This window comes from Ambystoma mexicanum, chromosome 8 (assembly GCF_040938575.1).
Source record: "Ambystoma mexicanum isolate Mex_15411 chromosome 8, UKY_AmexF1_1, whole genome shotgun sequence".
NCBI lineage: Eukaryota > Metazoa > Chordata > Amphibia > Caudata > Ambystomatidae > Ambystoma > Ambystoma mexicanum.
Genome location: NC_090929.1, coordinates 1,016,923,520 through 1,016,950,600, shown reverse-complemented (window position 1 = coordinate 1,016,950,600; position 27,081 = coordinate 1,016,923,520). Strand labels below are relative to the sequence as shown.

The 27,081-nt window shown below is 47.9% G+C and overlaps 1 protein-coding gene across 1 annotated transcript in view; it reads left to right on the top strand.

The window, feature by feature from the left end:
- Positions 1–27,081, top strand: part of LOC138472665 (inhibitor of nuclear factor kappa-B kinase subunit alpha-like) — a 1,781,717-nt gene that overhangs the window by 1,463,201 nt on the left and 291,435 nt on the right. The window contains exon 16 of the mRNA XM_069610956.1: positions 1,899–1,948. Within this exon, the coding sequence (XP_069467057.1) occupies positions 1,899–1,948 (50 nt within the window). The remainder of the gene's footprint in view (positions 1–1,898; positions 1,949–27,081) is intronic.

The window sequence follows — 27,081 nt, the reverse complement described above, 5'->3', positions numbered from 1 at the left end:
ATGTGTAGGGGTATGTGCATCACCTCTTAATATATCTTTCTCTTGGATTTTGAGTGCATCTTTGAACCGTTTGGCTGGTTCCAAGGCTCTGGTTTTTATGGCTCCCATAACCGCTTTTATTATTTATGTCAGTCTTGCTCTCTGGACCTGCTTGATCCAACCTGCTTGCCCCCCATAGAGATCTATACTCTTTGCTGCTCCTCCCATTCTCACAGTCTGGATTCTGTGCCCCCCTCTCCTGCGAGCAACCCGCGTACCTTGTCTGGGGCAGGTCTTGCTCAGCAAAATGGCTCCGACTCAGTGATACTGGCGTTCTCTCCAGCTCCTGGGCATCCCCCCAGCTCCTGGACGCCCCTCCTGAATGCAAGTGGGAATGTTTCTTTGCTCGCCACTATGTTGCTTTCTTTTGGGTATTGTGTAGTGTGAGCAGGGGACTCATTCCTCTCTTGCTCACCGGGCTAACCATTGTTTCCTGGACTCCAGGCACAGCATGTCCTCCGTGTGGTCATGCCTTCCCTGTGGACAGTCTCTGCTTGGTCTTGCTGGCTCCACAGCCTTGGCTTCTCCCACGGTTTCTCTCCGGGTCTGTCTCCGGACATCCTTCTTGGTCCTTCTCAGCACCAAAGCTGGCTCCGCTCGGCAGTGCAGCTCTGCCTCCCAGTGACGGTGATACGTCAGAGGCTCACCTCTGCGTATTGCTTCTCCTCCTCCACTCCAGGGGGAAAGTCTTTTTATTCTTGCTACCAAAGGAGTGTTTTTAACTGTCAAGCCCATTCTGAGGCCAGCATTGCCTTGCACCAACTGTTCAAATGCATTTTCAACATTGTTTGGAGTTCGTATGCCCATATATGCAGACAATGTCTCAGTTGTAGTGATCCCTGTCCCCTGGTGGGGGTCACTCCCAATGAAGTCCCACTTTCTGAAAACAGGGTTTTCCACTAGGGTTTTGATTAGCGTGCTGAACTCCATAGCCTCAAAGGAGGTTGCTCCCTAAATGGAAAAAGGTACAAAACCTCCAGATTCGCCAGTCTTTATAATAAAAGTACATTTGCAAAGCTCAGAGACCCTTTTTTTTATCCTCAAGCTGAATTGCATTCTGGTGTTTGTGTTCTTCCATTCAAGATGTGGGGGAGGGAATAATTCTACATTTTTACTTTTCTGTTTTTTGTTTTGCTCAACATATTTCTGAAAGGATTTATATATTTGTTACAGTAGTTTATTATGAAGTGTGCACCTTTCAAGACATCCCCATACATGTATTAAAAGCCAAACATATTTTTACCAACTACAGCTAGGGAATGTATGTGCTCAAGTGCATGAGATGCAGACAGTTGTCAAATCCTGGCTTTACCACTTAAGTGTGTGATCCCCACACATTTTATTTCACTGTCATATCTTCCAAAATTAGAAGTCCCCAGAGAAAATGCACTTCCCACTGTCCACTACTTAAAAAAAGCTGATCTCATGTTATTACTCAATACATAATATATACAAATAATATATAACTGTGGCTGCTCATAATATATATATACATAATATATAACTGTGGCTGCTCATATATTGGACATCAGAGTTTTTGTCTCTTGGCTTTCTGCTAGTAAATTCTTTTAATGTGACATCCCATAATCAAGTTTTATGTCTCTACCTGTGATGTCATTTTCTGTGATGTCAATGCATAGGCAAATAGGGGAGCCGCCCATGTTTTTGCCAGCCAGGAAATCTCATATCCTAGGGTTGGCCCTGCTGTAGAACCTCTCATACAAGCAAGTATGTGTTTTCTTAAGGAATAACTAATCTGTATGGGTGGCAGCAGATGTGATCTGAAACCTGAATTGATTTTACATTTGTAATCTTGGCATAACACTGTCTGATAGTTTTGCTTCGTTATCTCTCTGCAGGGAACAAAGAGCCATGGAGTTGTACAAGCAACTGAAGCCGAGATTGCCAGGTAAGAGACACTGGAACCATTCGCACTGTTTGCTGATAGCTTGTTCATCAAAAGAAATGACTAATTTTCACCTGCATTCAAATAATTGAATATGTTTCACATCAAGTCTTTTTAGGGATATTTTGCTTACATGAAAGAATCATTGGCATTGCAGTAGACCCTGCTCCCCCCTCCCATACCAGCTAGGGAGATCAGTAGATTCTCATACAGCTCTGTCCTATCAGCTAACTACCAATGTTGCTATTCATGTTCACCCGAGTGTCTCAAGGATATGTGTATCTTCTCATGCAACTATGAAAGGCACCTTGCATCCCAAAGAGCGGCCTGTGCATGGTCCCAGAAGGTGGAGTGTATTTTAGGGTAACCTTGTTAGGAAAGATTTTTCTTTTTGCAGCTTCTTTATACCTTTTTTGGGACTCCAGTTTTTGTGATTCTGATCTTTTTTTTGTGAGATTTCTTTTTCAACCACACTCACTAACTTAACTAATTTTGTTTAAGGGGTACTGCTTTGTCCTTATGGCTGTTAGTACAGGTGGGCCATATCCCACTTTGATGTGTTGTTGTAGGAATGATAGTAGTGGGGGGAACTATGTTTTCTCTTTTCTTTTTATCTTATGGGCTTTTACGGTGAAATTTGAAAACATGTCCTATACTGATAGTCACTTGACTAGGGGGACAGGTAGAAAGGAGTGCTGCTGGAGTGTTTTGGTGCTTTATAGACTGCTGTGTGCTGGGAACTATGAAACGCAGAGTCTTTCTACTGTGGCTGCACTTGCTGTGAGGAGCTTCCTACATAATGCCCACACTCTTGAGGAGCGAACGCAGAGTGCTGCAGGAGTGTTTTGGTGTGTGGGTTGAGGCAATCGCAGGCCTGACCCAACCCCCACCTCCCCACACCCACCCGTGCATCTGCAACAGACATTGTCATCTGCAAAGTGAGCTAAGTGATCAGCGACAGACGCTGCAGCGGCTGCTCCGTGTCTGTGAAGTGACCCTGTTGGCTGAATGCTGTAAGCACTTGATAAAACCATTACTTATCCATCTGAGCTGGTCTCTTGACAACATATTAGTTACATTTTTAGCAAGCCACCCGGTGCATGACAACTTGCACGACTTTGTGCCTGTCTGAAATGCCAGGAAAAACCCAAAACAAATGCACCAATAACCTACCCAATTCGAAACCCTACGTGAAAGCACAGGGTTATAAACACGCAGTTAATAATAACAAACACGTGTAACTTAGGTGTCAAGTGGGATCGAATCTCGCTGATCTCGAACCCGAGCGGGGGTAGATGCTGGGCACATTACATCCTACTTCAAACCAAGCTCTGTGGGAAGTAATGTGAAAGTTGGTGTTGAAAATGTCCCAATGGAGTCTGGTTCAGATCCTACAACCACCACAATGCTACAATGAAACATTAGTCACAGTGCCCATAAGAACAAAAACTCCCTTTGCTCGCAAGTATTCATGAATTCCAGCCATCTCAAAAAACAAGGTGCACTCCGTTTTCCCCATGTTTATGTATCTGGCCGTCAGTGTGGCCATCCCTAACAACTTAATTTCTGAGCCGGGGCCCTCACCGATCAATGCCAGTAGCCATAGCTCTGTTGTGTAGTTCCAAGATGTCGGTAACATCTCAGACGTTGCCTCTTGAATCTTCCAGAAGGGTCTAATACATGGACAGGACCAGGCCAAGTGTTAGAAATCACCAGGGTCTCCAATACATATTTTACAGGCAGGAGACCTCTCAGGAAAGAACCTTTACAAACGGGCTGGGGAATAATGACCCTGGTGTAGAAATGTATAATCTATTAATCTAAACCGGTTATTTAGGGACAGGCTGCGTGTCTGCATGCAGATTTGTTTCCAATGCTTCTCACTTACCACAATCCACAAGGACCTCTCCCAGGCGTTTCTATATGCCCGCCCGCCCATCTCCCTCACCCCCCTGTCCATCCTGTAAATGGTTGACAGCAATTTCTTGGTGGACTGTGGATTGAGTATATATTGGAGGATTGGGTGGGGGCCGGGGGAACTCAGACATTTAGATCTCAACACCTCTCTTACTCTAAAATACAGGAGCATGGTCACTGCGGTCCATTCGCCCTTGGCTTTCAGGAGATCCCACGGTACGAACTGGTCATCCTGAATCAGCTCCCCCAATGACTGAACCCCCAATTTCTGGAAGTGTTCCTGGAATACTCTATCGTGTTTGAGTGGAATCCTGCCTATTTTGTATATAGTAAAGTCCGGGGAGTGGCAGACCCCAGCGCTGGTATCCGGCTAATCCACTCCCAGGCTCTACATGTCACGTCTATAGGTTGGACCTTTGTCCGTGGTGGCCTTTCCAGGGTACTCCACAGCATCCCGAGTAAATAGTTTGGGCTCACAACTGCCTCTGCTAGCATCGAGTGAGGGAGGTCGGCGGCAGGAGCACTCCACCCCAAGATGTATTGGGCCTGTGCTGCCAGGAAGTGTAGGTCAGGATATTGTAACCCGCCACGCTCATAAGGTAATGTGGGGGTGTCATAGGATACCCTAGCTTGCCTACCGGCCCGGGCTAACCACATCATTAAGCTTTTGATCCGAGACCGAAATGCAACGGGGGCCAGATTGGTGCATTATTAAATAATAAAGCAGTTTGGGTAAAACAATCATTTTAGCTAGTGCAATGCGAGCAGCCTGGGAGATGGGCAAGAGGATCCAGGAATCCACCCTCTGTTCCAGCAAGTCTAGTACCTTCACGTAGTTCTCTTTTGTATAGATCTCTCACTGATGGTCACAAGGACCCCCAGATACTTTATGCCCTGGGGACACCAGCGGAAGTTCCCTCCCACATCTGTTTGTTGAACGCACAGAGTCAAGGGCAACACCTCCGATTTGTTCCAATTAATTTTTAATCCCGAGAAGTCCCCAAATCTGCCCACTTCGTGCATCAGTGGGGGTATGCTCAGTCTAGGATGTTTGATGTACAGAAGTATGTCGTTTGCATACAATGAAACAACAGTGAGATGAGTGTATTCGTATACCTCGATGTGCTTGGAATTCACGTATATGACAGGCCAGTGGTTCTACTGCGAGAGCGAACAGAATCGGGCAAAGGTGCCATCCTTGACGTGTTCCCCGCGTTGGGTGATACATTCTGATGTAATTCCATTTGTATATACCGCAGCTTTGGGTGCTGTGTACAGCAGGCAAATCCAGCATATAAATGTCAAGCTGAATCCATAGCGACAGAGGACCTCAAAGAGAAATGGCCACTCAACTGAGTCAAAGGCCTTTTCTGCATCTAATGCCGCTGATGCCATGGGAACCCCCTGGTTGACATTATGAATGAGTGTAAATAGTCGCCTTAGATTATTTTGAGTCGATCGACCAGGGATAAAGCCCGCCTGATCCGGGAGACCAGCGCTGGCATATGTGGCAAAAGTCGACCTGCCAGTATTTTAGCTAGTATTTTGTTGTCGGTATTAATTGGGGACAGCGGCCTATACAATGTGCATTTTCAGGGATCCTTTTCAGGTTTAAGGGGCACTTTTACCAGTGCAGTTCTTGTGGAGTCTGGGAGGGTGTCCATGGACAAGGCGCTTTCATACATTTCGTGCCGATAAGGAAGCAGGTGGTCTAAGTACGTTTTATAGAATTCGGCCGTTATCCCATCAAGTTCCAGGGGCTTTCCATTAGGGAGGGAAAGTATTGCTTTACGTATCTCTTCATCCCTTATGGGTGCATTCAAGACCTACCCTTGGTCAGGGCTTAGCCAACCCAGGGCTATCTGATCTAACTATTGCATTATAGTATGTCCTACGTCGGAGCGGGATGTGTATAGCCAATCATAGTACTCCTGGAAAACACTTTTAATCCCCGCCAGATCTTTAAAAGGTTTGCTTTTAAAAGTGACAGACATAAGAGGAATCTCTTGATCCTACCTGGGAAGTTGCATGCGCGAACCGTCGATCGTGAAATTCAATCACAAAAACGTAGACTGTATGCAAATTCGTAGGTTAAAAAAAGCCGGTGGAGCGACCATAAAAGTACAGAAAGCAATTTGCAAAATGAAAAACCAACACAATAATTGGTTGAAACATAGGAAACATATAGTTCAGACTGTTAATTGGCAAAAGATGTTCAGGGCACTCAAGACCAAAATACTAAACATATGTGATGTATTCTAAACGTAGCTAAACCCCCTACAGAGTAAACAATAATAAATCAGATCCCTGAGTGTATAGGTAACATATATTGGAGGAAAAATGAAGAATTCTGTCAGCATCGACAGACCTGAGACACATAAAAATAACTAGCCCATGAGTTTTAATATATCCGACATGATTGGCCATCTAACCAAATTAAAAATCTTGCAAGCTCCGGTGCCTAATGGTCTATCAGCAGCACTATTGAAAGGTGACTATGAATTATGGGATATTATCCTCTGTGATATGTATACAAAGGTTTGCCGAGAGAGACGCATCCCCATCTCCTGGAAAAAAAGCTATATATGTCACAGTGTTTAAAACTGGGGATCATCTCGCACCGGAGAAATATTGTCTACCATCTCTTTTAGACATCGCAGCAAAGGTCTTTGCAGGGTTTGTCTTGGATTACTTAGAGGCCTGGGTTAGCAAGAGTAATATCTTACACCTATTGCAAACGGGATTTTGGAAGGGGTCCGGCACCCGTCATAATATCAGAGTGATAGATGCCGTCATGATGCAGGCAAAAGCTAAAGATAGTCCATCTGTTTATATTACGTACATTGACTTTCGAGCTGCTTTCGACCAAGGGAACAGACAGTTGTTATGGAAACAGCTCTGTGCACTTGGTTTTCCAGCGTAGTTATTGCAGATCATTGTGGCTCTCCATACCGAAACATCACCACTGATACGGTTAGGGAATGCTGGACTTCTTTCTAGGGACATCCGTATTGATAGAGGGGTAAAGCAGGGTTGTACTCTTGCTGCCCTGGTTTTTAACCTCTACATTTCAGATTGACCAAATGTGATGTAATTGAGTGCCAAATACCCTCTGAAGATCGGTCAGTGTACAGTTACAGCCATGTTCCATGCTGATGATCTTGTTCTATGTTACCACTTATTGTTGGGGATGAAAGCAATGCTGAATGCCCTTGAATTATACGCAGATGAACATAGTCTGACTGTTTAATTTAGATTTAGGAAAAACAATAACCATGCTGGTTGCATCCTGCCATCTAAAGAGTCAAACAAGGAGTACAGACCTTAGCTGTATAGAATATACTCAATGCTATTCCTAAATAGGATTAGAAATGTCTCTTAAAAAGGGACATAGCAAACTTATGACAACTAAATCTCGCAAAGCTTAACAAATTTTGTTCATGGTCCGTAAATTTGCGCTGGGTCATGCAGGGTTTTTACTGGGTGGGATCCTTGTATAAGCAGTGGTTCTGTCCAGTAATTTTGTATGGGTTGGAGGCACTTGAACTCCATGACTTGGATTGGTTGCAAGTACTTGAGGGCTTCTTTTGGCGTTGTGTGTTAAGGCTACCTCCCTTGACATTGGTTGAGTATATACGCCTGGAATTGAATTTACTATCATTGAAAGCGCTAGTACTCAAACGATAAGGAGAACTTTGTTTAAAATCTTAAACTCTCTCTACCTGTCATCTGTTGACAGTGCTGGGAGTGAATTATACTTGAGAAAAACAATGGGCTTGTAAAGTTGGATAAAGAGGCATTTTCTGTGATGAACCGGAGACGAGATTTCTAGCGATGTGCAAATTACTTGAAATTAAAAGGGGCATATTCATGACGCATGGAAAAATGGGATTGGGCTAGTAACTATGACCAGTTGCAAAACCTTCATGAGTATTGGTGAGTTGTGCAGGGTATTGGTAAGTTGTGCAGGTTATCCACAAGTACATGAAACCACAGTGCTATCTCTTACGTTGCCCCGACCCTGAAGTGCGTCAGTTTAGATTATAAATGCGTTACAGCCAGCTGCCTGTTTGTGCTATTTGTGGTTGGGGGGCAATGGAAAAATCCCACGGTAGGGGAGATTTTGTAGAATCTGTAAAATTGTCTCATGTGTAGAAACTGTGAGACATTTGCTCACTGAACACCCCAGACTTGGACATATTTACATGACTCTGCTAGGCCACATAACACATGCATATGAGGCGATAGAATCTCTTGAATTCTGGTCATATTGCCTAAACACAGAAAATGGGTCTGTTCACATTGCCTTGTACAGAGTATGGGGCCTTGTGAAAATGCTCTTTGATGATCCCAATAGTTGGTACCTAACAGAGCATCAACGACCTGAAAAGGACCACAAGAGCGTTATATTACCTATTATTGATATGGAGTTAGCTACAACGAGTGCATGAAATTTTGAAACATATGCATTGAAAAGTGTTAAAGAAATATGCTGATCTGTTTTATAAGCTAGTCTGAATATTTACGGATAAGTATGAATGAAGTTGTTTTATGAACTTGGTGGTTTTATATATGTATGATAAATGTTAAGTCTATTGTGAATGTAATGTTCAATTTTTGTAAAAATTAATTATTGAACTAAATATAAATAAACTAAAAACAAATACTGATTCAGCAACCAACCCTTTTGAGGGAACAACGGAATTCACTCTGCAGTTTTCATTGGTCACAATACTCACCCTACCAAAAAAAAGTATGTGAATTGCACGACATATTTATACCAGCTTGGACAGCTGCAACAAGTATGACTTTGGCTGTTTCTGTATTCAGTTTCCCGTGCTGAGTCTTCTGGAAGTCGTCTGCTTGTTGAAACGTGGGTTGCTCATGCATGCGATAACTGGGCTTCAGAATAGATCTCGCCGAGAGTGTCCTGCGCCAGATCCTGGAGCTGGGGACGGATCTCTTTTGAAGCAGAGTTTTCGCATTGACGAGCCACCCACATTACAACGAGCAGACTGCTTTCAGAAGACTGTGCAGTTCTGCCAAGTCTTCTGAAAGCAGTCTGTGCATTGAAGATTGGGTTGCTCGTGCAAGTGATCCTCTTCAGAAGGATCTAAGAGTTTCTTGTGCTAGCACCTGACCCTGGGGATAGAGAAGATCTCTGGCAAGATGATAATTGCTGGAGCACGGTTCTGGCTCTTCCTGCCCTGAAGGGTGCAGTAGATGAGGTGCCACCCAAGCTTAGAGGATCGGACTGGTACGCTCGCTATTTTCTGGTACCTAAGAAAGGAGGCAGAATCCATCCCAGTGTGGACCTTGGGGCCTTGAACAAGTTCCTGAGGAAGGACAAGTTGCAGGATAGTGACCTTGAGAGACATTCTCCAGGCTCTACAACTTCAGGACTGGTTGGTGTTGCTGAACCTTCAGGATGCTTATTTTCATGTGCCTATCCATCGGAAGCGCATGCGGTTCCTGAGATTAGTCATCGGGGACACCCACTATCACCTCAAGGTGTTTCCCTATTTCTTGGTTGCACCAGGCTGATGGCAGTGGTGGCGCAGCACCTCAGGAGATACGGAAACCTGCTCCTTGTTTCACAGTTTGGGCTTCTCCCTGAATTTCTAGAAGTCCCACGTAACACCAACACAGCAGCTCCAATTCATCAGAGCAGTCCTGGACACTCGGGTGCAGAAGGTGTTTCCCCCCAAAGAAAGTCAGTAATGTCCAGCAAATAGTTGAGCTTTTCCAGAGCAACAGCAGCCTACCCTTGTCTTATTCCTTCCGCCTCTTAGTTTGCATGGCTTCCTGCATTTTTCTGGTGCCAGAGACCAGACTGCGGATGCAATCCCTGCAGTGGCTGCTGAGAAGTCCTTGATCCCAAAAATGTGACACATTAAGGACATTCTCATGGTGACCAGATCCGTGGCCAACAAACATTCTGGGTGGGCCAACAGAGAGCATGAGGGGGAGGTGGGACCCTTTTGGCCACTGTGGCCTCAAGGCCAGGTGGTCATCGAATGCGTCCCTGAAGGGTTTGGGCGCTCATTTGGGGGGTCTGCAGGTGAGCTGCCTTTGTTCACCAATGGAAGGCTGGTGGCATAGCAACAGGCTGGAGTTTTGGTCGATCAGGTTGGCCTTGATGGCCTTTGTGGCTTCCCTCATGGGGAAACGTGTCCCCGTGCTGTCGGACAACACATTGGCCATGCACTACCTTAGCAAGCAGGAGGGTGTATGGTCCCGCTGCAGCTATGGTTCTGGTTGCTGGAGAACTGGTCTTACACTTCGGCTGTCCATCTAGGGGGAGCCGTAACGGGCTGGCGGATGCTCTGAGCAGGCAGAGCATGGTCTGATCCAGGTGGAAAGTGTGCCAGGAAGTTCTCTTTTCGCCAGGTGGGTATCCCAACAGTGGACTAATTTGCCACAAAGGTGAACGGGAAGTGCAGACAGTTTTGCTTGAGGGAATTCCCAACAAAGGATGCACTCGGGGACGTGTTCCTGGTGGAGTGGGTCTTTGACCCCCATGATGCGTTTCCTATGCTACTTGTCAACCCGTGTGTTTTGAGGAGGTTTCGATCTACCATATTCTTGATTGGCCCAGACTCGGTGAGGAGAACATGGCACTCATAACTCCTAGACTTGACCATCTGCCTACCTTTACTGTTGACTTTGCAAACTGACCTCCTATCCCAGTCTGAAGGTTGGGTGCTCCACCCAAACCCGGAACCTCTCAACCTACATGCGTGGTTCTTCAGAGGATGAGGTATGATGACTGGAACCTTTCCAAAGGGGTTCTTGAGGTGCTACTGGCGACATGCAGACCTTCTATGAGATCTGTGTACGCGAGCATGCAGGATAGACCTTATTGCTTTTCCCACCACTACAATGATGGAGTTCCTTCTGTCACTGGCATCGTCAGGCCTTGAGATAGGCACAATCAAGGGCTACTTGGCAGCTTTGTCTGTGTTCACAAGGTCACAGGATCAAGGATCCTTCTTCACTGTCCCGGTAATGATTGATTGCTGTAATCCAATGGTAGTGCGATCAAGGAGGACTGTATCGTATGCATATGAGACACAGGATACATGGTCCCTTCCCAATTTAGGAACAAAACTGGAGCAATTCCTTAAGGCTTCACTCTTATCAGCAGTGTATGTTATATAGAAGTGGTGCCATTACAGACCCCTGCTTTCTGTGATTTCTGAATTCCTCATGTCCCAGATAATTTATTTGCCAGTTTTCTATCCTCCTCTTCATCCCTCTAAGGATGAGGAAAGACTACACACTCTGGACCCAAAGAGGCCGCTCAGTTTCTATATAGCTAGGACGGCAGAATTTAGGTGTGACAATCGGCTCTTTGTGGCTTTCTCTTTGTCCAGGAAGGATTTGGTTGTGTCCAAATGGACAATCCCTCATTCGATGGTTCTCTTCATCGTATAGTGTTATCAGAGGGCAGGAAAGTATCTACCACAGGGTATCAGGGCACATTCTACCAGGGGTGTGGCAGCATTACCCGCTTTATAAAGGGGTGTGCCGGTGAAGGAAATGTGTCGAGCAGCAATGTGGTCATCGCGCCACTCAGTCACAAAGCCTGCTTAGATGTGCCATGTGGTTCGGACGCTCGATTCGGCAGAGCGGTGTAGCAGAGATTCCTTGCCTAAGGGCTTTCATCCCGCCTCCACAATCTGTACTGCTTTGGAACTCTATCTGATGAGGAATCTGCAGGAGAATGCAATCCATTGAAGGAGTAATTACTTACTAGTAATTTTCTTTCTATGGATTCTTCTCCTGTATATTCCTCATCACCCTCCCCTCCCATCCTGCCCTGCTATGAAAGTGGTCTGCTGCCATTATCTGGTTATCTTCTAATCGGAGATGTTAGGCATGATTTGGTGACCCATTGTATGAGTACTATCAGCCAGTTTCTTTTAGTACGGTTCTGTTCCTCTCAAAAAAACGGGGTTTCTTTTTACAACATACACACATGTCAGAGCATAATATACATTCAGTATACTCACAGAACATCATATAGTGGCAGAAGGGATGGTACATTTAGAAAGGAAAAGACAGTCAATTATGTAATCTCTTGACATTCAAGAATATCCCTTTGAGACCGGGGAAGAGTCACTTTCAGATGTAGTATCAGCCAGACTATTAAGGTAACTATTAAAAGCAGACCATATGTTGTTGGGATGGGAGTGAGCACGGAGCATGGTAAGGTATTCTTCTTCACAAGTCTGGGACCAGATGAGTGAGTTGAGCCATTTCTGAAAGGTCGGCGGGGGAGGGGCCCTTCCAACATTGGAGTACACATTTCTTAGCTACCATGCAGCTAACATTCAGAAATTTAGCCACCCGTCTAGTATCATCAGTATTCCACACTCCGAATAAGACCCCTAGCAGACTAGGGTCGATCACTGCACCGGCGATATCAGTAAGAGCCTTCAAAATCCCTTTCCAGAACTCTCCTAGCATGTGACATGTACAGAACATGTGCAGGTGATCAGCACCCTCCACTTTACAGCGAGGGCAAGTATGTGTAACAATGTGGGCCAACTTGGAAATTTTGAAATGCGTGTAGTATAACCTGTTCAGTAGTTTAGACTGCATAGCTCGGTGACAGGAATTAAGAGATACTCTATTGGTATAAGAGCACATCTTCTTCCATAGGTGATCAGAGACCTCGAGGCCCAGTTCATCTGCCCATTCGGTGCGTGCTTTGTAAGGCTTGGAGGGGGTCCCTACCAATAGCATTTTGTACAAAGAGAAGACTACCCCACAAGTGCCACTCGAATTAGCAATATAGGCAACCTCTGGGGTGTCCGGAGGCTCATCGGGGAATGTGGGCCATCTGGCGCGGAAGGCTGCACAAAGCCTATAATACTGCAGCATCTCAATTGCAGACCCGGAGTGACCTGGCTTCCATGTTTGTGGATCTATGAACTTCCCATCAGGAAAGAAATCGGTCAGTGCCTGATGGCCCATGGCACCCCAGAGTCTAGCCATAGCAGTATCATGTGTGGGTTCCAGCCCAGGGAACCCCCATATGGGGAGCCATTTATAGTAGGGGCGGCAGTCCAAAGTTGTACTCAAGAGAAGGCCCCAGGCAAGAAGGGTGGTCGCTACAGGGTCAAGACGGGAATCCGGGACGTAGTCACGATGGAATATTAGGGTCTTAACATTAATTGCTGCCGCTGCCAGGGTTTCCAACTTGACATGTGGGCGAGTAAGGGGGCTTGGGTACCAATGAGTGGCATACTGGGCTTGTGCAGCTACCCAGTACAGTGTAAGGTCCGGAGCCGTGAATCCCCTCCACCCCCCTCTCGTATGGGAGCGTCATGTCTGCCCATTTCTTGCGAACCGCACCAGAATGCCATAGAAACTGTGCACATGATTTGTGTAATTTCGCGAAGTATTGTTTCCCGGGCCCAATGGGCACATTACTAAAGATGTAAAGTAACTTAGGAACCAGTATCATCTTAATGAGGGAGAGCTTACCGGCGGGTGATAATGGGAGAGGGCGCCACCGCACCATTTTCTTTGGCTCGGCGAGTTGAGCTACAGCCGAGTAGTTGTCTAATAATGAGGTGGATCTGGACAGGGACACACAAACCCCCAGTTATCTAATACCACCGGGGGACCAGCGGAGCGGATATTCCGAGGCAGGTTGTTGGGTGCTACTTGTAAGTGGAAGAGTCTCGGACTTGGAATAGTTGATTGTAAAACCCGAGAAGGTACCCACACATGTGATATCCTGCAAGATAGCATCAAGATGGGTTGCGGGGTCCCTGATGTATATCACATTGTCGCCGTATAAGGATATTATTTCAGGGGTGCCTTTCAATCGTATCCCTCTATGGGTATGGCGTGCTCTGTCATGGTCAGCCATTGGCTCTATCACGAGTGCAAAAAGAATCTGGGAGAACGGGCAGCCCTGTCGAGTTCCTCTGAAGAGCGTAAACAATGTAGATGTTAGGGAATTGACCTAGACTCTCGCAACTGGGGTAGTATATAGCAATTTAATGTACCCAATCATGTTAGGACAAATACCCATCGTCTCTAGAACCAGCCACATATATTTCCACGAGACCAAATCAAACGCCTTTTGGGCGTCGAGTGTGACGGCAACAGCACTTGAATCCTGGTCAATTCTAGCCATCACATTGAAATGCCGTCGGATATTGTGAGAAGTGGATCTCCCGGGTACAAAACCCCCTTGGTCCAAATGAAGAAGTGTGTCATGATCGGGAGGAAACGGTTCGCTATAACCTTTGCAAAAATGTTGTATTGATATTCATGAGGGAGAGGGGCCTGTACGAGCCGCATTTGTCACTAGGTTTGTCAGGCTTAAGTAACACCGTGATGACAGCTACACAAAGGGAAGAAGGGAGAACAGAACTACAAAGTGATTCCTCCCAGATCTCCAACAATTTGGGAGCAAGAATGGCGACCTGTTCCTGGTAGAATTCAGGGGTGAGACAGTCAGGCCCCGGAGCCCTACCCTTCGTAAGATCCGATATGGCTTTGACAATGTCTTCTAATAGAATTAGAGAATCTAATTCTAGTCGGGATCTGAGCTAGGAGTTCTCGCATGTGGTGTTCACTATGTTCCGGAGGTGAAGCGTAAAGGTCTGAATAAAACTCTGTAAAGATCTTCAGTATTTTCTGGTCTGACGATTGTGGGATACCATGCGCATCCTTGATGGACGTGATCTGGGCCTGTCCCCATTCCACTCGGGTTAGTCGAGCTAGCGCCTTACCCGGTCTTTCACCCTCCCCATATTTCTGTGCAGCTTGTGGGCCACTAAAATATCAAATCTCCCTCATGGCATGCGCCACGAAGACCTTTAGTTCATCACTAATTTGCGCCAGTTTGCCAGGGTCGGCTGCTGATGAGCAGTCCCATTCCAACTCCCGTAGCTTGGACTCAGAGTGATTGAGGTCATTTCTTGTACACTTTAAAGGCGTCCCAACGGACACCAGCAGTGGTATCCAGAATTGAGTTACATGCAAAGAAGGTCTCAATGTTCCCCAGTATATTGGCCTTGAATACAATGTCCAGGAGGGCAGCAGATTTGAAACGCCATTTGCTACATGTGGGCGTGGGTATTCCAAGGTCCACTGACAGGGTGATCGGAGTATGGTCGGACAGTGTACGGGTAAGTATCTGTGCTTTATAAACTCTTCCATCAAGGCACTAGATACCAGGAACAGGTCAATTCTAGAGGAGCTATTGTGAACTGACGAGTAGTAGGTATACTCGCAAATCTGGGGATGGAGAATCTTCCAAGCATCTCGGACGTCAAGTGCTGTGCTATGTATATGTAGTCTACGTGCTGCACGTGACAGAGTTCTGGGTGCAGTGCCCGTTCTTCATATCACCCCTCAGATGATCTGGATCCCCACATAGCCCAATAGTATGGAGGCAATGGCATCAACGAAATCTGGGGTGTCAACATTGGGTCCGTAAGTATTCACAAGGAGATATTCCCTGTTTACTATTGTGTAGTACAAGACAATATATCAGCCTTCAGGGTCTATGTAGCTCTTATTTAGTGTGAATTTAATGGATCAATGTCAACACACCCCTGGCTTGTGTGGAATAAGTAGTAAAGAATCAATTAGCGCCCCAAATGGGTGCAGTGCTAGTTACCAAGTGACTGTGGAAATGCGTTTCCTGCAGTAGTAGTATCTTAACGCCATGTCTCTGAGCATAAGCCATAATCTTACGGGTTTTGGTGTAATTACTCAGTCGCCGGATATTCCAGGACATTATAGTTATGGACATTGCGTCATCTTGAGGTACATCCCAGGTGGTATAACCCAGAGGGTGTCTACCGAGGAGAGTATTCCCATTGCAACGCCCCAACATGCTGTGAAATGCTGACCCAATTCTGCCATTTTCAACTTTACTGCCACAACCAGCCCTACCCATCTCCCTCACTGCCCCCTTATGGCTAGCAGTGTCTGCCACCCCCCCGCCTCCCACAATTACCAACAGAACTCCCCAAACAGGTGTCCGTGGGCCAGTCCCAAAGTGGACTAGGCACACTGATAGCCCAACAGGGGCTACCATTGAACAAGTCCCTTGAAGTAGTCATTGCAACCGCAGCGGGGTACGCTGTTGCCATGCGCACAACTAAACCAGAAGAAATGAAGTACCGCAACGGGTACTGAGGCAGGCAGTGTACATAATTAGAACATAGTACGATCACACCGATTTACGGAGTCATAATTAGTAGGACTAAGTGTTGGGGAGAATTCTCCGTAAAGGCTAATTTCCCAAACCTAGTGAGTCCCCCAGCAGCTTTGCTGGATTTTTGGGGTTTATTTTCTTCTCCTGCTAAGAGTGAGATTCTTTTCCTCCCACTCTTAGACATGATTTGAGGTGTTCTTTGACTTTGTTTGTGTTCTATGGGCTATGGGGTCCTTTGCCCCATAGGGTTTCATGTGTTTTTGATATGTGGGTTACACAGCACCCTCCTTGCAGTAACCCAGGGGTGTCGTATCGACCCCCAAACATAGACTCCATACCCTGGGACTGACTACTGTCTCAAAGGGCATGTAAAGTCACCATTGGCTTTACTAGTCTCAAATTGTGAACAGAACCAGTACAAACCATCATATTGTACTGGTCGGGGCAATTCGATTGCCCCGGGGTCTGTTGTTCGAGGGGGCACTGTCCAGTCCCCCCCGACCGAGTTTTGGCTGGTGGCAGTGGATACTACTTTTTATATTCGACCGCAAATATATTCCTATGGGATTTTCCCATTGTTCGAGGCTACCATTTTTTAAAATAGCCTCGAACATACCACCGGTTTATTAAATTAATATAAATTCACTGGTTGGTATGTTTTGCAAAAACTTGGTTCCAAAATGGCGTTTGTGTTCGCTTCGGTGACTGCAACCCAAGTCGAGCCCTTTGTTCCACTTTTTGGCTGGCTTCTCCACAGAAGCCTCCAAAAGTGGTGCCACTCTGTCTGGGTATCACAGGGGGTGTGGGAGGGGGTTTAGGCACCCTGGACTGAGTTGCCTCGGCAACTCAAGTCGCACTCTTGTGTGATTGGCCCAAGTGGTGAGCCGCCCGGCTCACCACTTAGCATGTTTGAGTGACAGCTAGGCTGAATGAATGGGGGTTTTCTGCATAAAAGCAGGGCTTTGGGGACTGGAACTTCAGAACTTGCCACAGGACCGAAAGAATCCGAGGAGGGAGAAGCTGAGCCGACCTGCAATGACGACACCATCGGTGGAGCCCTGCTGAACCGTCTCACCACTTTTCCCGACGACAGAGGAGATCTCCAGCCCGGAGAGTCTTCTTCCTTTGACTGGTGGGGATAACCAGTTTGCCCGTCTTTTCGCCTTCCTGGACCATCTTGTGGCCGCCTTGCCCGTGCCAAGCACCCCGGCAACCGGAATACCATGGTTTACCACTACCGCGAAGAAAAGGGTGGCACCTTGTAACCGGGAAACTCCGCGGCTGGTTTCTTCCTTGACAGTGCAACGACCTCCAGCTTTCCTCCACGTTGAGACCTCCTCTTCCTCTGGACGAAACACCGACTTGCACCCGCTGCTAGGAACAACTGCCCCCGCTGGAGCGTTCTTCCCATTTTCAGGTACTGTGTCCCGCCTGGCTTCCCTTGCGACAGATCGTTCGGGGTGACAGTAAATCCTCGACTTTCTAACCTGGGTTAGCCTGGGACCTGTTAACTAACTTTTCCTGACTTTATCTCAATCTTTTGCAAACTTTCTACCAAGACTCTTTGGGCATAACCCCACTGTGTGATCCTGGACACATTTCGCTTGCTCTCTCTAAGAGTGGGCCTGGCATTTGAACTTCCTTGCTCTCCAGTAGACTTTGCCTAACCTGCCTCACTGTGGTTCTTTGAAAAGTATTGAAATTTGTGTGCTTTCATAACTCTGCCTTTTCCCTCCCTTTTTAGAGTGCCATCTTATGTTAAGCGCTCACCTCTGTCTGAAAATAAGTGGTGTTTCTCATTAAGACTTGTCTAATAAGTAATCGGGGTTGTATATATATAATAGTGACTGTGTGTTGAATTACTTAACTCTTTTTGAGCTAGTGTAATTTACAGGTGTGTCTTTAAATAAATAATTATATACTTTTACACCAAAGCTCTGGTCAGTGTTTGCTTGTGCTACTGTATCTCTGTACCTATTGTGTATACCCTATATACTGCCTAACTCATCTTGAGAGAGGTCCGACTGCTCAGCCACAGCTACCAGGTAAATATGGGTGGTACAGACTGCTACCAATTGGGTTTACTGCCAACCACATGTAGTCCTAAATCTTTTGCAGTGGTCCCAGAGGGAACTGCACAAATTTCTGCCTAACACGAAGTCATCTACAAATGTGGTCATCAATCCAAAATAACCTAGCCAAGATGGAGATTACCAGAAGCAGGAGTACACATTAGCCTCCATTATACCTAGGACAGCATGTGTCAGGAAATTCCTGTTAATGACCTAAATGGCTATTCAGAATGGAGTACACGTTTCAGCAGAACACATATTGCTATCTACACAGGAGCCAAAGGATACTACTGCAACAAAGGAACTCCTAGAGAGGTCTAGAGGCATCAGGTTAGTCATTGTCCATAAGATCATTGGCCGGATTGACGAGCGGAATCTGCGCCTCTATAAACTTCACAGCCTCATCAGGGACCGTAAAAAAGTAGAGTTTCTCCCTAAAGGTGAACTTCAGCCGTGCTGGGAACAGTACTGTATAGGGGATGTTCCGCTCACGTAACATCTTCTTCACTCCGAGAAACTGGCGCCTCTCCTGCTGTACCCCCACAGAGAAGTCAGGAAAGATCCTAATTATCTGGGAGCCGAGGCGCAGTTCCCCTTATCACGTGCCAAGCGTAGAATAAGATCTCGGTCCCTATAGCTAAGGATTTTGGCGTTGACAGGCCTGGGGAAGTCTCCGGGTTTGGCACGTGGAGATAAAGCACAGTGAGCCCATTCAACAGTGAAGAAGGGGGACAGGTCAGGGTTGTCTAGTAGCTCCGTGAGCAGATTGTCGACCGCCAGTTCAATACGGCCCTTGAGTGCGTTTTCCGGAACACCTATAATGCATATATTGTTCCTGCGAGATCTGGACTCCAAATTGTCGCACTTAGCCTTGACGAACTTCATATTGCGGGTGAGAGAGGCAACTGTGTCTTGAAGGGTATGTAGTCCATCTGCATTGGTGCCAATTCTAGATTCCGCCTCAGTGATCCTATTCCCAGCGTGATCCAATTGAGTCTTGAGTGATGCGACATTGGCGTTTATATCGTCCAATTTCTCGTGAAAGGAGGTAACATTTTTAGCCATAGATTCCATCATCGCCATAAGGTCGAGGGCTGCGGAGCTCAAAGGCGAAGCAGATTCCTCCTGACCAGATTGTTTGGCTCGACTCTGATCTGGGTGCCACCTTTGCAAATGTATCCATTGCCCCTGTCTTGTTGGCGCCCCGGGATCTGTTAGACATCTCAATAGGTGAAAGCCCAGTTAGGTTGAAGCGTGTAATGTCAAGAGCTGTATCCGCGTGGGCAGACCAGGCCGGTGCTCAACAGAACTCAGGAGCGATGGGGCAGGGCAGCGAGGGTTCCAAGTGGAGGCACAGATGGGCCGGAGCGGGTTACTTGGTGCTCTGCTGATAATACGGCTCCCGAGCCTAGGGCGTAAAGCGCAGATGGAAGCCCCAAGAAGGTGGTATGGACCAGGCAGTGACCTGTCACTCAAATGTGCAGAGATGTGGATAGAGCAGGTCACAATGGTATGAGTGATATGCAGGAGGAGGAAGATGATAGTATCCGCAGTCATGTGTTCACCTGTAAATCTCCAATGTCTAGTAGTGACACCATGGATACGTGTTACCAAGAAGCAAGTTCAAAAAATGGAGTGGGGCATAACTCGGGTGATGAAGGTCAGTGTGAGGAAGTACTGCAGTTGCAGCCAGAGAGCAGAAGAGCATCCGGGAGTCACAAGGAGCACAGAGGGCCCCGCGGCCAGGCCACGGCTGGAGCGAGTGTATCAGTACCCACTGGCAGCGGTGACAAGCTGATTCATAATGGATTGCCCAGCCGGTGGCAGCGGGCCGCATAGAAGCCTGATCCAAGTGGTGGCGGCCGCCACGTAGTGTAAAGTAGAGGCCGTGGGGGAGGCATGGAGTGTCCACAAAAGGAGAGAGTAGCCTCAACAATGTCTCGGCACACCCCACACCCACCTCATAGCCTCAGAGGCGGCCAAATCAGCGGTCCTCACCTGCCCGGCTCTGTTTCTTATCCAGCAGGAGCTAAGGGGCCGCACAGCGGATGGCAGCAGCTGGGCAGAGGCCCCTGTCAGCGCCGCCCTGATCCCCGGGCAGCATGCTTCAATGCCAGATCGCGGAAGACCCGGGCCAACGCCTGCAGAGCAGTCCAGCCACCCAGCGGCCAAGAGCCAGTCAACCGCCGGCCCAGAGTCAGGGGCACAAGGGATCCAGGTAAGATGAGCGCTCAGCCAGGGGCGCCGCAGACATCCCAGGACGGCGACAGGTTGGAGGGCCACCCGTCCCCAGCAGCAGCTGGCACCAACAGCGTGGAGGCAGTCACCCTGGCACGGCTCCTCAGCAAGGGGACCCAGAGGGTAGATCGCTCGGTGGCCACAGGGCAAGTCGGCCGAAGAGGACCGCAGGCTCCCACAGCATCACAGTCGCATGGAGCAGCGCGGTCTCCCAGCCCACTCAGGTGTAGCTTGAACATGCAGGTCAGTGGTTCCATGCGGCCCAGGCCGCACACCGGGATATGCTCACTCAGCCACGATTCGGCCAGCAAGCACCGATTTGCACCGGGGTTGAAGGAGGATGTACCGCAGGGTGGCCGCTATCTACCGCAGACGTGATGGCCAAGATATGACAGTCCGCCGTTAAATACAGATTCATACAGATGTCGCGCAGAGCTCAAAAGCTAAGCAGCCGTTTCCCAAGCTGCTCAATAGCGCCCCCCCAACTCCCTTTTTGGCTGTCTTTAACCTGAATCCTATGGATTCTTCCTCCGTGGATGCTGGTCACGTGGGAAAGGTGGGGAACTGAGTTACGTTGGTCTAGTGATGTAATATATATATATATATGGGCGATGTCGAGTCAAGAGGAGTCGATGTCGAGTCAAGAGGAGTCGATGTCGAGTCATCCTATGGCCTCTGTCAAATGTTTCCAAGCAGGTGATGCTGTATGGATATCTATCTGATGGGTAATCTGTGGGAGAAGAATCCATAGAAAGAACATTACCGTTAAGTTGTGTAGTTGCACCTATAGCATCTCTAACCTTTTTTCAATATATATATTCAACCACTCCAAGATATGCTGGACGCTATGGGGGGTCCGGTATACAAACTATGCCAAGTCATCTTGCAGCTTAGTGGGAAGTACAAGCAGGACTCCGCTACTATAAAAACAATCTACAAAGCCATTCAGTCCTGGATGACGGGTAACTTGCTCGCCCTAAACTATAAAAAGACAGAGCTTTTGATTGTGGCATCTAAAGTCCCTCTCGGCAAATTAGATCCTGCCTATGCCAACTTGACCATTGGTGATAACACCATCCCAGTATTAAAAAAGGTCAAGACGCTGGGGGTTATTCTTGATGACGAGCTATCGATGTGGCCTCACGTCTCTTTTATTCGTTCCTCATAAGGCCTTATCACTAAGCAAATTAATTATATGTGCCCCTTTCTCTCCATGAACAACTGCACCCTACTTGTCACCAAACTAGTCAATTCCAGGCTTGATTATTGTAATAGTCTTCTAGCTGGCAACTCGCAGTCTTAACCATCAAGCTTTGCAAGTTGCGCAGAACAACGCGGTTCGAGCCATCCTGGGATTGCCCAAATGTGATCATATCTCGGTGGACAGGAGGGCACTTCACTGGTTGCCTATTCGACTAATGCCTGTCCAGTCTATCTTATTGGCAGAGTAAAATCTCAAGTAGGTGGAAGGAAGCTACGCTCCTCCGCTTGCCCTACACTCATCCAGCCTAGATACAAACTGGTCAATTTTGGAGGTACCTCCTTCAATACCCAAGCAACGCTGCAGTGGAATCTACTTCCAGGCCATATATGCATGGCTGAAAATCTGCCACTCTCTTGCTGCTCACCTTTTTTCTGTCCCTGAGTTTTGTTTCCTGTTTTGAGCGCTCCAGCGCCTTATAATAATTTAAATAAATAAAAATAAAATAAGTGCCAGATGGAATTACCAGGAAACCATCTCAAACCCAAATAACCAGACAGACTCCAAGAATATGGCAAAATACCATTTTATTATCAGCTCAAATAAAGTAGGGAAACCTGGTGAACAAACACATTGCAGCTCACTCACTCATCCTGCATCGATTATACAAAGGCTTTATACCTCGATGTACATCGGCTATGACGTCATCCTACGTGGCAAACAGTAAAAATCTATCGAAGGGAGGGATTGGTTAATGGAGAATATATATATATATATATATATATATATTTCTGAGGCTTGTGGAATCTGCTTAGATCACATGCTGTGCATAGGCCGACATCTAGTGGAAGCTGCGGAGTATTACAGTTTGTTTTTCGAAAGTCGAAAATGGGCGTCGACACAGGCGTGCCAGTAATACTATCCCTAGTGTGACGTCCACTGTACCCAAGATCCCTCACGCGTGTAGGATCCTCAGATTGTTTTTTTCCGCCATACTGGTCGGAAGCATCTTGCGGAGTTCCCTGGCCTTAGCCATACTTTTGCTGTTATTATAATTTTAATTCTTATTCATTCCCTTCCCCACCCCAACGTCGACCCTCAACCTCGACGACGGCTGGAGAAGTCATCGACCGTCGACTGCTGCACGACGGATCTGGGCCTCGGTAGGCCGCTGGCCTCGGCCCGGGCCTAGTAGGCCGCTGGCCTCGGCCCTTACAAGTAGGGAGAGTGGGGGGTGGTACATACTCTTCACTCTTGATATATAGTTACATTTATATATATTCCTACACTTAGCAGCCCGCTGCCTTAAGGTGCGTATGGAGGGTACCCCTTTTCAATTCTGCCCCAAGTGCAATCGCAAATACCCTTGGGTCGACAGGCACGCCACGTGCAATCTCTGCTTGCCGAGGGATCACCCCGAAGCGAACTGCAGAGCGTGTAGTAGGTTTAAACCTAAGACACTTAAGGACCGTTCGACAAAGCGTTGGGCCCACCACGCCAGGCAGGAGGCCATGGCAGCGGAGGGCGCCTTCAGCGATGGCAGCGACGCCGTACTTTCGGACGGCGAGGGCATTACGGCGTCGAAAGACAGCCGACGAGCGCAGGTCCCCGACCTCGGAAGGTCGTCCGGCAAGGCGGCTATGGGGAAGACCCCCGGCGACGCAAGCGCTACACACCTAACACACACTAAACACACTAAGACCAACCGGACCTCGACGACGTCGACTTCCCGGAAAGAGGCACAAAAAGAACGGTCCGACTCGGTGTCCTCTGGGCGCTCTCGATCGAGATCGCCTCACGACGCAAGGCAATCATCCACTCTTGCCAAGAGTGCCTCGCTACACACACTAACGGAAGTTCGATCGTCGGGAGACGAAGACGACTTCCACCCCCAGGCTCCAAGATACCGAGACCGCGGTTAACACAGATACCTTTCCAGACCCTCGACGCCAGGCGTCGAAAGTCTCTGGGGCCCCCAAGGGACAGGGAAAACATTTTTCCACGCACGGGGAAGGGGGGAAACAGCGGAAAGCACAGCCTTCCACCCCTGTAAAGCCATCCTCCCACCCTAAGCAGACAAGCAAACACAAGTCTACCCTTGAAAAGTCCCATAAATCACCTGCTAAAGTAATACCCTGTTCCAGGGAATGGTCCAGTGAAGACATAGACAGGGTTATGTCTAGGATGTCTTCCTTAGCTGATTTTTATGATAAGAACCCAGAACACTTTCTTTCATATAACCCTCAAGGGGCCACACCCTCAGGCTCCTCCGATCCCATCCCGCTAAGTAAAAAGCCCCGGGTCGAAAGACCTGAACCCTTCGAGGTTCAGCCTTACTCCACTCCATATTCTACTCCACTCCCCAGTTACCAGGGACAAGTTTTCCCTGGAGAGGACCAGGAGTTTGACATGATGGAAGAACAAACCGGGACAGATTACTATGCGGAGGATGAGGACCTGGAGGAGGGAGAAAATGAGCAGGAAATTTACAGAGTAGATTCCCCAGTACAAAGCGAAGCCCCAGTTACTGACTCTCCAGTTGATAACCAGCCCCTCCTTAACGAGGTTCTCGCTCGAGCAGCGGAACACTTCCACATCGACACCCACGGTGTACAGGAGGAAAGGGACTTCGCGGAGGAGTTTGTTGGAGAGAGAAGACCAGTCGCTCAGACCATCCCTATCCTCAAATCCATCCAACGAAGAATAGATCCTTCCCTGGTGAATCCGAACCTCACCAGAGCTGTCAACCCCAGAATTGAAAAGATTTTCCGGGCAGCCCAGTCTGACCCTCTGTATATAAGGGGACATCTTAAACCAGATTCCCTAGTGGTTACCAACACTAGAAAAAGGGCTGGCACGCCCTTATCTTCATCAGAAGCTCCTCCCGACAAGGAGAGCAAAAAACTTTACGGGTTTGGCAGGAAGGTAGCCTCAACGTCCGCCTACCAAGCAAGGATTGCGAATTCCACCACCCTGTTGGCTAGTTACAATTGCCATCAATGGGAAGAAGTCGCGGCGCTCATTGCCTCTGCTCCAGAACCATTAAAGGGCCAGCTGGCTCGGATCTCGGCAGAAGGGAGAGCCGTGTCTGGTTGCATTTTAAAAGCAACTTTCGACGCCGCTGACAACGCAGGGAGATTGATAGCAGAAGGTACTGTTATCAAGAGACATGCGTGGTTACGGCAGTCGGGATTCAAGACAGAAACCCAGGCTTCCTTAATAGACAAGCCAGTGGAACCCGACCTATTGTTTGGGAAAGCGGTCGAAGATGCACTTAAAAATGCCAAAGATGAATATGAGACTCTCAAATCCCTTGGCCAGCTTACCAACAAACCCCCTAACCAGAGGGGGAACAGTAATTTTCGTCGCCCACGCGGACAAAATTCACAAAGAGGCAACTATGCCCAGGGACAGGGTACACAATGGAATAACAACCAGCAGTCTACCCAGAGTTACGGCAGGGGTAACAAGAGAGGTCGTGGAAGAGGCAGAGGCAGCCCCAACAAGGGAGGTGGCACGCCTCCACCAAAACAGTGACGCTCAGTTCAGGGTCCCTTGCCACGCAACCCCAGTAGGGGGACGCATTTCCACCTTCACCCAGGCTTGGGAAGGGATCACCTCAGACAGATGGGTGCTGTCAACAGTATCCGCAGGATATTGTATAGAACTACTGCAGCGTCCCCGGAACCATCCTCCACGACAAAGAGTGCACTCCCTAGAGCATCAAAGGATCCTTCTCGAGGAGATCGCCATTCTGCTAGAAAAGGACGCGATAGAACTCGTCCCAGGACACCAGGTAAACAAGGGTATCTATTCAACTTACTTCCTTGTGCCAAAGAAAGATTTGACAATGCGCCCAGTATTGGACTTGCGGCCTGCCAACAAGTATGTCAAGCCCCAAAAATTCCGTATGACCACGCTACAAGAGGTAATCCCCCTCCTAAAAAAGGGGGATTACATGGCAACCTTGGATATGAAAGATGCTTATTTTCATATTTCCATGCTCCCAGCGCACAGAAAGTACTTACGCTTCAAGGTAGACAGTCGCCACTACCAATTCAAGGTACTGCCCTTCGGGATAGCTTCTGCACCAAGGGTATTCACCAAGGTACTGGCGGTGGCGGCTGCACACCTACGCAGGGAAGCAATCCCGGTGTACCCTTATCTGGACGACTGGCTCATAACGGGGGAAACCCCAGGAATTTGCAGGTCAAACATTCAGAGGACTATCGACCTCCTCCACGAATTAGGCTTCTCTATCAACGAGAAAAAGTCAAGTCTGGTGCCAAGCACCTCAAAACAATTTCTAGGAGCTATCCTAGATACTCAGAAAGGATTGACCTTCCCTTCGGAAGAGAGAATTCGGAATATACTTCTGCAAATTCCGCATTATCAGTCAGGTCAACAGATAACAGTACGCAAAGCTATGCGGTTACTGGGCATGATGGCGTCATGCATTTACCTGGTCCCCCACGCGCGTCTGCGCATGCGTCCCATGCAGGAATGGTTGGCGAAACAGTGGTCTCAGGCAAGTGGTCATTGGGACGATCTAGTGGTCGTTTCGCCAACACTCGTACAGAGCCTACACTGGTGGACAAGAGAGAATCTCGCAAAGGGGAAACCCTTTTACGATCCCGAAGTACAGGCCGTGGTGACTACAGATGCATGCCTGACTGGGTGGGGAGCTCACCATCTCCACCACACAGCTCAGGGTCTCTGGTCTCACTCAGTAGCCAAGAACCACATCAATCTGCTAGAGCTTCTGGCAGTATTCCGAGCGCTAAAGGCGTTCGAGCCCCATCTACTGAACTTGTCGGTGCAGATCAGGACGGACAGCACGACAGCCATGTTCTATCTAAACAAGCAAGGGGGGACTCGTTCACCAAATCTGTCCAAGCTTGCCCAGAAAATCTGGATATGGGCACTCAGACGGAACATCTTCCTGTCATCGCAACATGTTCCAGGGGAGCTCAATTCCCTAGCGGATGCTCTAAGCAGAGACTCCCTCCCAGAAGAACACGAATGGGTCCTTCACAGAGACGTGGTAGAAGATCTCTTCTCTCAGTGGGGTTTCCCCACTATAGACCTATTCGCCACAAGCGAAAACAAACAATGCCCAGGATTTGCATCCAACCGGACTCCCAAGGGAATGCCCTGTGGATGAACTGGTCAGGGATGTTTGCGTACGCTTTTCCACCAACTCCTCTCATCAGGAAGGTGGTGTACAAGATGAACAAGGAATCGATGACGCTCATCCTAGTTGCTCCCATGTGGGCGAGACAACCATGGTTTCCACACCTACGCAGGATGGCGGTGTGCAAACCCATCAGACTCCCAGCCTGGTACAACCTACTGTCCCAGCAACAGGGTCAAACAGTGCATCAGGAACCCAACTCTATGAACCTAGCAGCATGGCTCCTGAAGTCATAGAGTTTGGACATCTCAAATTACCACAGAGGTGTATGGACATTCTAAAGGAGTCCAGGAAACCAAATACAAGGCACTGTTACTTTGA